Source organism: Ochotona princeps, chromosome 17, assembly GCF_030435755.1.
Source record: "Ochotona princeps isolate mOchPri1 chromosome 17, mOchPri1.hap1, whole genome shotgun sequence".
Taxonomy (NCBI): domain Eukaryota; kingdom Metazoa; phylum Chordata; class Mammalia; order Lagomorpha; family Ochotonidae; genus Ochotona; species Ochotona princeps.
Window position 1 is genome coordinate 31587663 of NC_080848.1, and position 11641 is coordinate 31599303.

The window sequence follows — 11641 nt, forward strand, 5'->3', positions numbered from 1 at the left end:
TTTCCAGCCCCTTCTGGCGTCAAGGTTACAGCAGCCCCACCCTGCTCTTTCTAAATTTTTTCTTGGGAAGACAAGGTGGTGTGGAGAGAGACACAGATGGACAGCTCTCCCCTCTGCAGGTTTACTCTCCAAATGCCCACAGCCAGGGCTGGGCCAGGAGCTCAGAACTCGGCCTGGCTGTATCTCGTGAGTTGTGGGGCGCGGTCACCTAAGCTGTCATCTGCAGCCTCCCCAGAACCCTGCCTCTCACAATACAGCCCATCTGTGAGGACCTCCGAGAATGCCTAATACCAGTGTCCTTCTGAGCTGCCTTGGAAACAAAAGGATGAGGAAAAAGGTGCCTGGGCGTGGTGGGAGGCCCAGGGCACAGGTGGGCCTGGCCAGGGTCTCTAGGGATGATCCGCTCTGGCTACAGAGCTGGCATTCTCTCTCCTGAAGCTGCAGGCAGCAAACCCCACTGGGCGGGGTCGTGCAGGGAAAGGAAGGCCTGATGGCTGGGGTGGGGGCAAGGGTGTCAGAGTTCAACAGGGAAGCCCGGGGTAGAATTTCAAACGCACCTCCCCTCACTCCTGTGTTGGGTGTGTGGAGTGAGCCATAGAAGTGGGCCGGACAGGAACTCTGCCCTTGGTGGCGGGAAGCACATACGCGGCTGAAGGGACCGGCAGAGGGGGCTGAAGCTTCGTCTTTAGCCATGGAGACGCCCAGCCCTGTGCTGACTGTCGACCACCCCTGAACCTGCTGAGCTCCAGAAATTCCCATACCTGTGAATGAGGGACACACACTGCTTTGCGCTTATCATCTAATCAGCATAGCTCTGGATAGATTTGATTCCTTTTCACTGCCTGTCCTCTCCACCTTGTTAGCTCCTTGAGGGTAGAACTTCTAAGAGTTCAACATTTTTGTTACCAGCTTTTGTAATGCGAGCTGGCACACAAGAGTCAGGGAAGGAGGTGGAGGCCGAGGGCAGCCAGGGGTGAGGGGTGGGCGCGCGGGCCCTGGGCCACGCGGGAAGCTGGGACTGCGGGGCTCGCCCGGGGTGGCCGGCAGGTGGCGCTGCGCCCTCGGCCCACGCAACGCGCCTGCCGGGAACCCGGAAGCGGCGAGCGTGTGGGCGCCCGTGTCCTGCCGCCGAGTGCTCCTCCTGCGCCCTCCACGCGGCTCCTTCCTCCTGCAGCCCGCGGGTCAGGCCCCTCTCCAGAGAGGCGCGCGAGGGGCGTCCTGAGGGGGCTCTGCGGATGTCCATGTGACGCCACGTCCCGGGCCTGCCGGGGTATGGGTGTGCTCAGGGTCGGGCTGTGCCCTGGGCTCAGCCAGGAGATGATCGAGCTGCTGAGGAGCTGTGGGATCAGGACAGGTGATGGGCCTGGGCGGTCAGCCACACACCTTTCCACAGAGCCCCGGGAAATGAGGGCGGGAGAACCGAGCCCTCAGGGGAAGGGCAGGAGCCTGTGGCCCAGCACCCCAGCCTCTTGGAGCTCCATGCCCTGGGGAAGCAAGAGTTCCCCATTCTATGGAGGGAGGCGGGGACCCCGGGCCTGGAAGCCCCCCTCGACCAGTCAGCTCCAAGTGTTTTGTTTTCAGTGGTGGACCTGGCCTCCGCAGACCTGGAGGAGGTGGCCCAGAAGTCTGGCCTGTCCTATAAGGTGAGCTTCACCCTGGGATTGGGGAGCGAAGGAGGCCCTGGAGTGAGGGTGGTCCGGCCTGTCCCCCTGGAGGGCGCCTTGCCAGCCGTCTGGGCTGCTGTGGAGCCTGCTGTCCGGCCCTTTGGCAGGCCCTGGTCGCACTGAGGCGGGTGCTGCTGGCCCAGTTCTCAGCTTTCCCCATCAACGGCGCTGACCTCTATGAGGAACTGAAGACCTCCACTGCCATCCTGTCCACAGGCATAGGCGGGTCAGTATGTGAACTTGGGAAGCAGATGGGCGGAGGGTGGCAACCTCTCAGCCCAGCCCTGGCTGCGTGGTTTTGGGGAGCATTTGGGTGTAGGCTGTCCTGAGCACTTTGGGGTACTGAGCAGCACCTCTGGGCTCTTGCCTCACCTCTCCCTCACTCCGCACTGAGATCTCCCAGATGTCAGTATCGTAGGCACACTGGCTAGGCTCTTGTCTGACCCTACCCCCATTAGCCTGGAGGGGGTGTCTCCACTCACAGCCATTGGCTGTAGGCTTTTTTTTTTTTTAAGATTTATTTATTTTTATTGGAAAGGCAGACATACAGAGAGGAGGAGAGACAGAGAAGATCTTCTGTGCAATGGTTCACTCCCCAAGTGAGTGCTATGACTGGAGCTGAGACAATCCGAAGCCAGGAGCCAGGAGCCTCTTCTGGGTCTCCCATGTGGGTGTAGGGTCCCAAGGATTTCGGCCGTCCTGGACTGCTTTCCCAGGCCACAAGCAGGGAGCTGGATGGGAAGTAGGGCCTTCGGGATTGGAACCGGAGCCCATATGGGATCCCGGCATGTGCAAGGCGAGGACCTTAACCACTATGCTGTTGCGCCAGGCCCCCTTTTTTTTTTAAAAGATTTATTCATTTTATTACAGCCAGATATACACAGAGGAGGAGAGACAGAAAGGAAGTTCTTCCGTCCGATGATTCACTCCCCAAGTGAGCCGCAACGGGCCGGTGTGCGCCGATCCAAAGCCGGGAACCTGGAACCTCTTCCGGGTCTCCCACACGGGTGCAGTGTCCCAATGCATTGGGCCGTCCTCAACGGCTTTCCCAGACCACAAGCAGGGAGCTGGATGGGAAGTGGAGCTGCTGGGATTCGAACTGGCGCCCACATGGGATCCCAGGGCTTTCAAGGCGAGGACTTTAGCCTCTATGCCACGCCGCCGGGCCCAGGCCCTTTATTTTAAAGATTTTTTTTTTAATTGGAAAGTCAGATGTGCACAGAGAGGAGGAGAGACAGAGAGGAAGATCTTCCATCCGATGGTTCACTCCCCAAGTGCCCACAACGGCTGGAGCTGAGCCAATCCAAAACCAGGAACCCGGAGCCTCTTCTGGGTCTCTCACGTGGGTGCAGAGTCTCAAGGCTTTAGGCTGTTCTCAACTTCTTTCCCAGGCCACAAGCAGGGAGCTGGATGGGAAGCGGGGCCGCCGTGACACGAACTGGTGCCCATATGGGATCCCAGTGCATTCAAGGCAAGGACTTTAGCTGCTTGGCTACCACGCCTCCCTAGCTTAGGTTGTTAATCTTCATCAGTGACCCCATGAATAGAGATCCTGACCTTCACTTGAGGTTGCCCTCAGAGGGATGAGTAGCAGAGGAGAGGCCCAAGCCCAGGGCTGTGTAACCTAGAGCTTGGTTCCTTCACCACTGGCTGCAGCAGGGAGGGAACAAAAGGACTTGTGAGAAAGGAGCAGCTGCCTTCTGCTGTGTTGAAGTGGGGAGGGAAGAGAGTTGGAAGACAATAGACATTTTGTGGCCAAACGTATCTGACCTCTTTCCTGGCCCGTTGGTGCAGAATTTGCTGCAAATGTCTGCTGCAACAAAGGTCTTTGGCTTGCTTTAGCCTTTGTTATCTCTGTAATACTCTCTTGGCATGGTTCATGTAGCATGGTGCCTGCCCCTGCTGCTGGGGGTCCAGGATTGTGATCTGTCAGGTCCTGGCTGAGTGCCTGCCTCCTGGTACTGAGCAAGCCACACTCTGCCTGCCAGGTGCTTAAAGATGACATACTTGTGAGGTCTTATGGAGACGAGTGTCCCGTGAGCGTGGGAGAGCGACTGGTGGAGGAAGTGCCCTGGAGAGACAACATCATGCAGTAGGGAGCTGTTCAGACCACCTCACACGCAGGGAACAGGCAGGACAAAGTCAAGGACAGGCTTGGGTCTGTGCAGGGGAGACCAGTGAGTGGAGGAAGGCTCCAGAAGAGGCAGGCATGGCCATCGAGGAACAGCTGGGCATTCCGTGAAGCTTGCTGGGAGCAGAACTGTGCCACTTTGTGATTTCTTTATGGCCACCACTGCCAGGCGGGCTTGTCATCATCAGAAGCTTCATTCGGTAGATGAAGAAGGTGGGACTTTCAATTCAGGAACTTGCTCAGGATTGGGCAAGAACTCCAGCACTTGCCGTTCTGCCTCTCACACACCCATATCTGAGAACTTGGCTCCACCTCATCTGCCCTGGGAGGCCATGGTTCAAGTGGGGTGTGAAAGGTGGTGGAGTAGAGGGGTGCAGCCCTGCTTCCCATCCAGCTCCCTGCTTGTGGCCTGGGAGAGCAGTCGAGGACGGCCCAATGCTTTGGGATCCTGCACCCGCATGGGAGACCTGGAGGAAGTTCCTGGCTCCTGGCTTCAGATGGGCGCAGCACCGGCCGTTGTAGTCACTTGGGAAATGAATCATTGGATGGAAGATCTTCCTCTCTGTATATCTGACTTTCCAATAAAAATACGATAAATCTTTTTTTTTAAGTGGATTTTTTGGGCAATTTCCTTATTATTATTATTATTATTATTCATTTTCATCTTATTGGAAAGATAAATTTACATAGAGTAGGAGAGACAGAAATATCTTTTGTTTACTGGTTCATTCTCCAAATGGTAATAATGACCAGAGCTGAGCTGATCCAGAGCCAAGAGCTTTTTTTTCGGGTCTCCCACGTGGGTGCATGGTCCCAAGGCTTTGGGCTGTCCTCGACTGCTTTCCCAGGCCACAAGCAGGGAGCTGGATGGGAAGCAGGGCTGCCAGAACATGAACCAGCGCCCATGTGGAATCCCAGCACTTGCAGGGGAGGATTAGCTAATTGAACCACCATACCAGGTCCCTTGGAAAGAACATTTTTGCATTGCTTCTTCACTCTTTTTTTCTCATTAACTTTCTGATAATTTCTTTTCTCTCTTCGCCATTAGCCTGGACAAACTTCTTGATGCTGGTCTTTATACTGGAGAAGTAACTGAAATTGTGGGAGCCCCGGGTAGTGGCAAAACTCAGGTACGTGTGAGGCCTGCAGCCAGGAGGACCAACAAGGGTGGGCGCCAAACCCTGACTCCCTGACGGTTCTCCCACTGTGGGTTTAGAGTTCAAACAGGGAAGGTGAACGAGGAAGCTTGCACTTGGCCCTTCTGTGTCACTGGAATCCGGGCAAGATGTGGTGGGGAGCTTCCATCCTGCACCCCTTGGGAGGGCTCACGTTTCCCTGGTTCCCTGGCCTCCACTCAGGTGTGTCTGTGTGTGGCTGCATCTGTGGCCCACAGCCTACAGCAGAACGTCTTGTACATTGATTCCAATGGAGGGCTGACAGCCTCACGCCTCCTCCAGCTGCTCCAGGCTAGAACCCATGATGAGGAGGAACAGGTAAGGAGTGGGACAGCTGGGTTTCTTTGAGATTCTGACAGAGGAAGACCCCGTGATCCCCTCCTTTCCAAGGCTTCAGGCTGTTTGGATGAATAACCATTTCTTGCTTTTAACACTTGTTTTTTTGGAAAAACTTCCCTGTAGACCTTAAGCCTCCCCTGTTAACATCATCATCCCAGCTTGGATGCCAGCCACGCCCTCCCTTCCAGGAAACTTTCCCAGCATATTTGGGCTGGTAGAGACCCAACATTTGTGTTTCCAGCCCATGTCTTGCCTGTGGCAGGCATTGCTAGTCAATTGTATCATACCTTTCCATGGCTCAGTACCCAAGCTGTGAGAACTGGCCCATTAGACAAAGCTCATTTGCCATCTTGGACCTCCTCGGATCCAATTATCTCTTTCCCTTCTCACCTTGTGATTCTCCACCCCTTCCCCACCCCTGCCATCCTTGACCCCTGGCACCCTCTTATCCAAAGTCCTTGCTTCCTGGGGTCTCCCGCCCCGCTACAGGCAGCAGCTCTGCAGCGGATCCAGGTGGCCCGTGCATTTGACATCTTCCAGATGCTGAATGTGCTGCAGGACATCCGAGGCACCATAGCCCAGCAGGTGAGACCGCTGTTGTGCCACGCCCCGCTCTACCTGTTGGCCAGGCGCTGGCAGGGATTGTATCCTCCTGCAGGCTCCAGGAGCACCGATGTGCTTGCCAGTAATAGAAAGCCTCTTGAACAAGAGCGATTTCTTCTGCTTGTGTCTGCATTCCCCATCAGATCAGTGAGGAATACCTTAAGCTGCAAGTAAGAGAGGCTGACAGAGACTGAACTTCAAGGACGTTTAATGATTTCATGTGAGCCTGGGGACTGGCATGTGCTTTGTATCAGAGCACTAGATTTTTGTGCCTGATTCTCTTGTCTTTCTCTTCACGATTGTGGCTGCTTCAGCTTGAAGCGTCTTATCTTCACACAGCACATCCATATTCAGAGCAGTTGAGAGAGAGATGGTTCTTTTCTGTACTTTGCTTTTTATTAGGAAATAAAATCTCATGTTCACACTGGGAGACTTCTTTTTATCCTCCGTACATTTAGTTGGGCAAAAATCAAATGCTATATCTAACTTTAAAAAAAAAGAGAGAGAGATTTAATTATTTTTTGGGAAAGGCAGATGTATAGAGAGAATGACATACTGAGAGAAAGCTCTTCCATCCATTGGTTCACTCCCCAAGTGGCTACAATGGCCGGAGTTGAGCTGATCTGAAGCCAGGAGCCAGGAGCTTTTTCTGGGTCTCCCATGCGGGTGCGGGTCCCAAGGTTTTGGGCCATCCTCAGCTTCTTTCCCAGGCCACGAGCAGGGAGCTGGGTGGAGTGCTGGAGTGCCTGGGATCTGAGGAGCCACCACTGCTTCTGACCTAGCTTCCTGCCGCTGCATCTAGGAGGTAGCAAATGATAGCTCTGGCTTCCTGCCACCCATGTAGGACCTGGATTGAGTTGCAGGCATCCCAAGCAGCAGTGACACAAGATGCAGTACAGCATCCATCCCACATAGTCTCATCTTTGTGTTTCTTATTGAAATGTTTCAAAGGCAGAACAACAGAGACAGGATCTCCCAGATGCTTGTTTCTTCTTCCAGTGCCCATAACAGCTGGGCTGGGCTGGGCCACAGCAAGGCTAGGAGTTAGGAGCTCCATGTAGATCTCCCTCATGAACACAGACCCAGGGTGTCCATCAGCAGGAAGCCCAGAAGATCCAGAACCAAGATCTGAGCTTCTGCTGTAGGATGCAGGTGTCCCAAGTGGTGCGCCGAATACTGGTTCATTTTTATTTATTTTTATGTGGTTGAAAGGCAAGCAGGAAAGAAAGATCTTCAATCCTCTCACTCCCCCAATGCTCACCACAGCCAGGACTGGGCCTGAGCAAAGCTGGGAACCCGGAACCCCATCCTGATCTCCCGTGTGGGTGGCAGAGACCCGAGTACTTGAGCTGTCATGTGTTGCCTCCAGTGGTGCACATCAGCAGGAACTAATTGGACGGGAAGCTGAGCGGGGACTTCGGCTGGCACTGCGACATGACATGATTGTCCTGAAATCCAAACACTCTCTCTGCCCGAGCTTTCAGTAGAGTCTGTCAGGCGTGTCAGCGGCGGGCTTGTTGACATTCCCTGACACCCCTGCCGCCATGTTTGTGGCTGGGGAAGTTATGTCAGTTTCTGATGGAGAAGCCAGCGTGTCTGACACTGGGTGCCCCTAGAGACCACTGGTTCATGGCACCTGCTTCTCCGATCCCTGCAGGTGACTGGTTCTTCAGGGATGATGAAGGTAGTAGTCGTGGACTCGGTCACCGCTGTAGTCTCCCCACTTCTGGGAGGGCAGCAGAGGGAAGGTAAATGGTGTCACCGAACCTGGGGTGAGGGACGTGGAGTCTGCTGTGTGGCCGACCCAGTCCCTGGCCTCTAGTTTTCCTCACTCTCTGCTTTTCTCCCAGGCTTGGCCTTGATGATGCAACTGGCCCGAGAGCTGAAGACCCTGGCCCGGGATCTCGGCATGGCAGTGGTGGTGAGGAAGCGGACTTGGGCGATGAGCTTCATTTCTAGTCTTAGATTTCCCTTTATTTCCTGTGAATGGCAATTTCTGAACCTCCAAAAGTGCTCTTGGGAAAGGACATGACCCATCTTCCTGGACTGTAACTACAGGGGATTAGGATGGCCTTGTTTGTTTATTTATTAAAGATTTATTTTATTTTTTATTGGAAAGTCAGATATATATAGAGAAGGAGAGACAGAGAAGAAGATCCGTCCAACGATTTACTCCCCAAACGACCACAACAGCTGGAGCTGCTCTGATATGGGATCCTGGCACATGCAAGGCTAGGACTTTAGCCACTAGGCTACCGTGTCAGGTCCTGGTCTTGTTTTTTTTCTTTAAGATTTATTTTATTTATTTGTCTTTTATTGGAAAGTCAGATATACAGAGAGAAGGAGAGACAGAGAGGAAGATCTTCCACCTGATGATTCACTCCCCAATGGCTGCTACGGCCAGAGCTACACTAATCCAAAGCCAGGAACCAGGAGCTTCTTCCAGGTCTCCCATGCGGGTGCAGGGTCCCAAAGCTTCGGGTCATCCTCAACTGCTTTCCCAGGCCACAAGCAGGGGGCTGGATGCGAAGCAGGGCCACCAGGATTAGAACCTACATGGTAAGCTAGTGACTAAAAGTCGCCATATATATAATTATACATATATAATTAAATATATAAATCATATATTAATTTATTCATACATTTATATATTATTTATATATGTAAATTATATATATATATATGTATAATTTTTTATTTGAAAGGCAAAGAGAGAGAGATCTTTCACCTACTGATCACTCGTCAAATGGTTGCCAACAGCTGGGGCTAGGTCAGGCTGAACCAAGAGCCTGCATTTCCTACATGACTAACAGGGACCCAAGAACTTGAGCTACCTTTCGTAATTTTCCCAGGCACATTAGCAAGGAGCTGGGTTGGAAGTGGAGCAGCCGGGGCTTGAACTGATGCCGATATGAAATGCCAGCACCACAGGCATTGGCTTTGCTTACTGTGCCATGGCACTGACTTCTGGGTGTTTCTTTGTCATTGTGTTGCAGGTGACCAACCACGTGACTCAAGACAGGGAGAGTGGGAAGGTTAAACCTGCTCTTGGACGCTCCTGGAGCTTTGTGCCAAACACCCGGGTACTCCTGGGCATCCCTGAGGGAGCAGGAGCAGTAGGCAGCAGGCAGCGCACAGTGTGTCTAACCAAATCCTCTCGTCAGGTAAGCTGGCCTCTGGGACGCTGCAGGGTAGTTCCCCTGCCCACAGTGTCTTGTAGAATTCTAGATACTGAGACGCTGCAACAAAAAGGGACTACTTTCTTGGCATTGAGTAACTCAACTTCTCTTCCCTCTCCCAGCCGACAGGTATCCAGGAGATTGTGGACATTGGTGCCTGGGGGCCTGCGGAGCTGGGGCCAGCGTTACAGGAAGAGCAGACATGACTGGGGCTGTGGACTGGGACGTGGGGGTGCACATGGAGGCCCCTCATAGTACGTGCTGTTTACTCACCCCTTGGGACTTTGCGTTCTCAGGCTGGCCAGAGCAGAGACACTGTCTCACCAGGGCCACAGGCTGCAGTGGCAGGCTGCTCTGCGAGGCCAGAGGATCAGACTCCGTCCCTGGTCCCACAGAAGCCACATGGGCGATTCGGAGCATCTCTGGAGAGGCACATTAATGACTGACTGGATCAGCCTGAGTGTCTCCATCTGACCCTACACTGAGTTGTAGTGCAATGTCCCAGCCAGGAGGCCTGCAGCTTGCTTACCTTGATTCCGTCTCACTGTTATTTTGGGGAGAGGGAGTGGGGAATGAGCTGGAGAGTGCAGTTAGCAGGAACTCTGGATCAGTAAGTCGGGGCTCCCTTTTCCTTCCCTAGGTTACTGGGGAAATAACCTCACAGATGCAAAACTTGTCTATGTCCTGCTCTCGAAAATAGAAGAAAAAGGAACTTCACTGAGCTGATGTCCCCTAAAAGGTGGTTTTTCAGCATGGTTACAAAGAACAGTTATTCCTCTTCTCTTTTTGCTGGTTTGGTTTCACATACTTGGAAGTGTCCCATGACCGGGTGGGAATGTGAGCTTGCTGCAGTCCCAGGGATATAAGTTAACAGGGAGGGAAGTCGTGAACGCCCAGTGAGTCCAGCCTTGTGTTTAATATGCATGGTGCCCCATGGGGCCCTTCCCCAGGATGGAATAAGCAAAGGTGCTGGACCGTGGCCTGGCCCACAAACAGAGGAGAATGCACATGCTCAGTCAAGCAGCCGGGAAGATTGATGCTGGCATCAGTTGTACATGGCAAACCTAGTCCTTTATGTAGAAGTTCATTGCTGGTGGCTCCGAGATGCAATATAACTACACCTCTTCCTGCCAGCTGTCCCATAGCCTCATGCCCTAGTGTGTGAAATCAGCCTCCTGTTATCAGCACTGTGGCCATCCGTCCAGCAGTCGTTACCCCATCTGGGAGGGGAGTGCAAAATAAAAGACAAAGTAGACAAATGGTTGGGGTTGCTTACTGCCCATATATTTTACTTTTTTTTTTTGACAGGGTTTCCATCCCTGATTCGCCCCCTAATTGTTCACAACAGCTATGGCTGGACCAGACTGAAGCTGGAACTGTGAATTCATTGCAGGAATCTCACATGGGTGGCAGGGACCCAGCCACATGAGCCATTACCCGCTGCTTCCCAGGATCTGCTACAGCAGAAAGCTAGGAGCAGGAGTAGAGCAAGTGGGGGCTTAAACCCAGGTGTGTGGTCATGGGGTACATGTGGTGTCCTGATGGCTATGCCGATCTTTCCCTGACCACATTTTTTTTTTTTAATGTTTATTTTTTTCATTTACTTGAGAAACAGAGTGAGATAAAGAGATGTCTTCCATCTGCTGTTTAACTCCCCACATGTGTACAACAGCCAGGGCTGGGCCAGGCTGAGGTCAGGAACCTGGAACTCTGTTTGGTCTCTCATGTAATAGACACTTGAACCATCTTCCAGAATGCCTCTCAGGACCCATTAGCAGGGAGTGGGACTTGAACTGGCGCTGTAATATGAGATGTGGGCATTCCAAGTCATGGTCTAACCTGCTGTGCCACATGCTAGCCCCAACTACATTTCATTTAATTCCTTTGAAAAACATTTATTTATTTGAAAGGTAGAGTCATAGAAGGAGCAAGCAGATGAGACAGCTTCCATCTACCGGGTCGTTTCCCAAATGTGCAAAGGCACAAGGGCGTTTAAACCTGTGACTTAACCTCTAGGCTGAACAACTGCCCATTAGTGTGTTACAAAGATGGCATAAGAAGAAGAATGCAGGAATGTTTTTCTCTTGAATCTCCAGAGCCTTTTTTCCCCCACATTTTTCCACAAGAGACTATTGAATGTCCTTCATTTGAAATTAGGCAAAATTGGGCCCAGAGTGGTAGTGTAGCAGCTGAAAGTCCTCATTTGTACATGCTGGGATCCCATAAGGGCACCGGTTCTAATCCCGGCGGTCCTGCTTCCCATCCAGCTCCCTGCTTGTGGCCTGGGAAAGCAGCCGACGATGACCCAATGCCTTGGGACCCTGTACCCATACGAGAGACCCAGAAGAGGTTCCTGGCTCCTGGTTTCGTCTCAGCTCAGCTCTGGCTGTTGCAGCCACTTGGGGGCTGAATCAATGGATGGAAGATCTTCCTCTCTGCCTCTCCTCCTATCTGTATAGCTGACTTTCCAATAAAAAATGGAATCTTTTTTTAAAAAAAGAAATTAGGCAAAATTAATATTGACTCCCTACTATGTGGTAGCACTCAATG

General features: G+C 52.5%; 1 protein-coding gene across 2 annotated transcripts; it reads left to right on the plus strand.

Moving 5' to 3' along the window:
• Window positions 1-1170: 1170 nt before the first annotated feature.
• Window positions 1171-9639, plus strand: RAD51D (RAD51 paralog D). Of its 2 annotated transcripts, XM_004593996.4 has the most exons (10): window positions 1172-1354; window positions 1582-1643; window positions 1772-1890; window positions 4844-4925; window positions 5154-5288; window positions 5799-5894; window positions 7570-7660; window positions 7763-7833; window positions 8909-9076; window positions 9214-9639. In XM_004593996.4, the coding sequence occupies exons 1-10, from the start codon at window positions 1273-1275 to the stop codon at window positions 9295-9297; spliced, it is 990 nt and encodes a 329-aa protein (XP_004594053.3). In that variant the 5' UTR covers window positions 1172-1272; the 3' UTR covers window positions 9298-9639. The 2 variants fall into 2 exon arrangements, with proteins under 2 accessions (XP_012784919.2, XP_004594053.3); XM_012929465.2 differs by lacking the exon at window positions 5154-5288 and having other exon boundaries at window positions 1171-1354.
• The last annotated feature ends 2002 nt before the right edge of the window (window positions 9640-11641 follow it).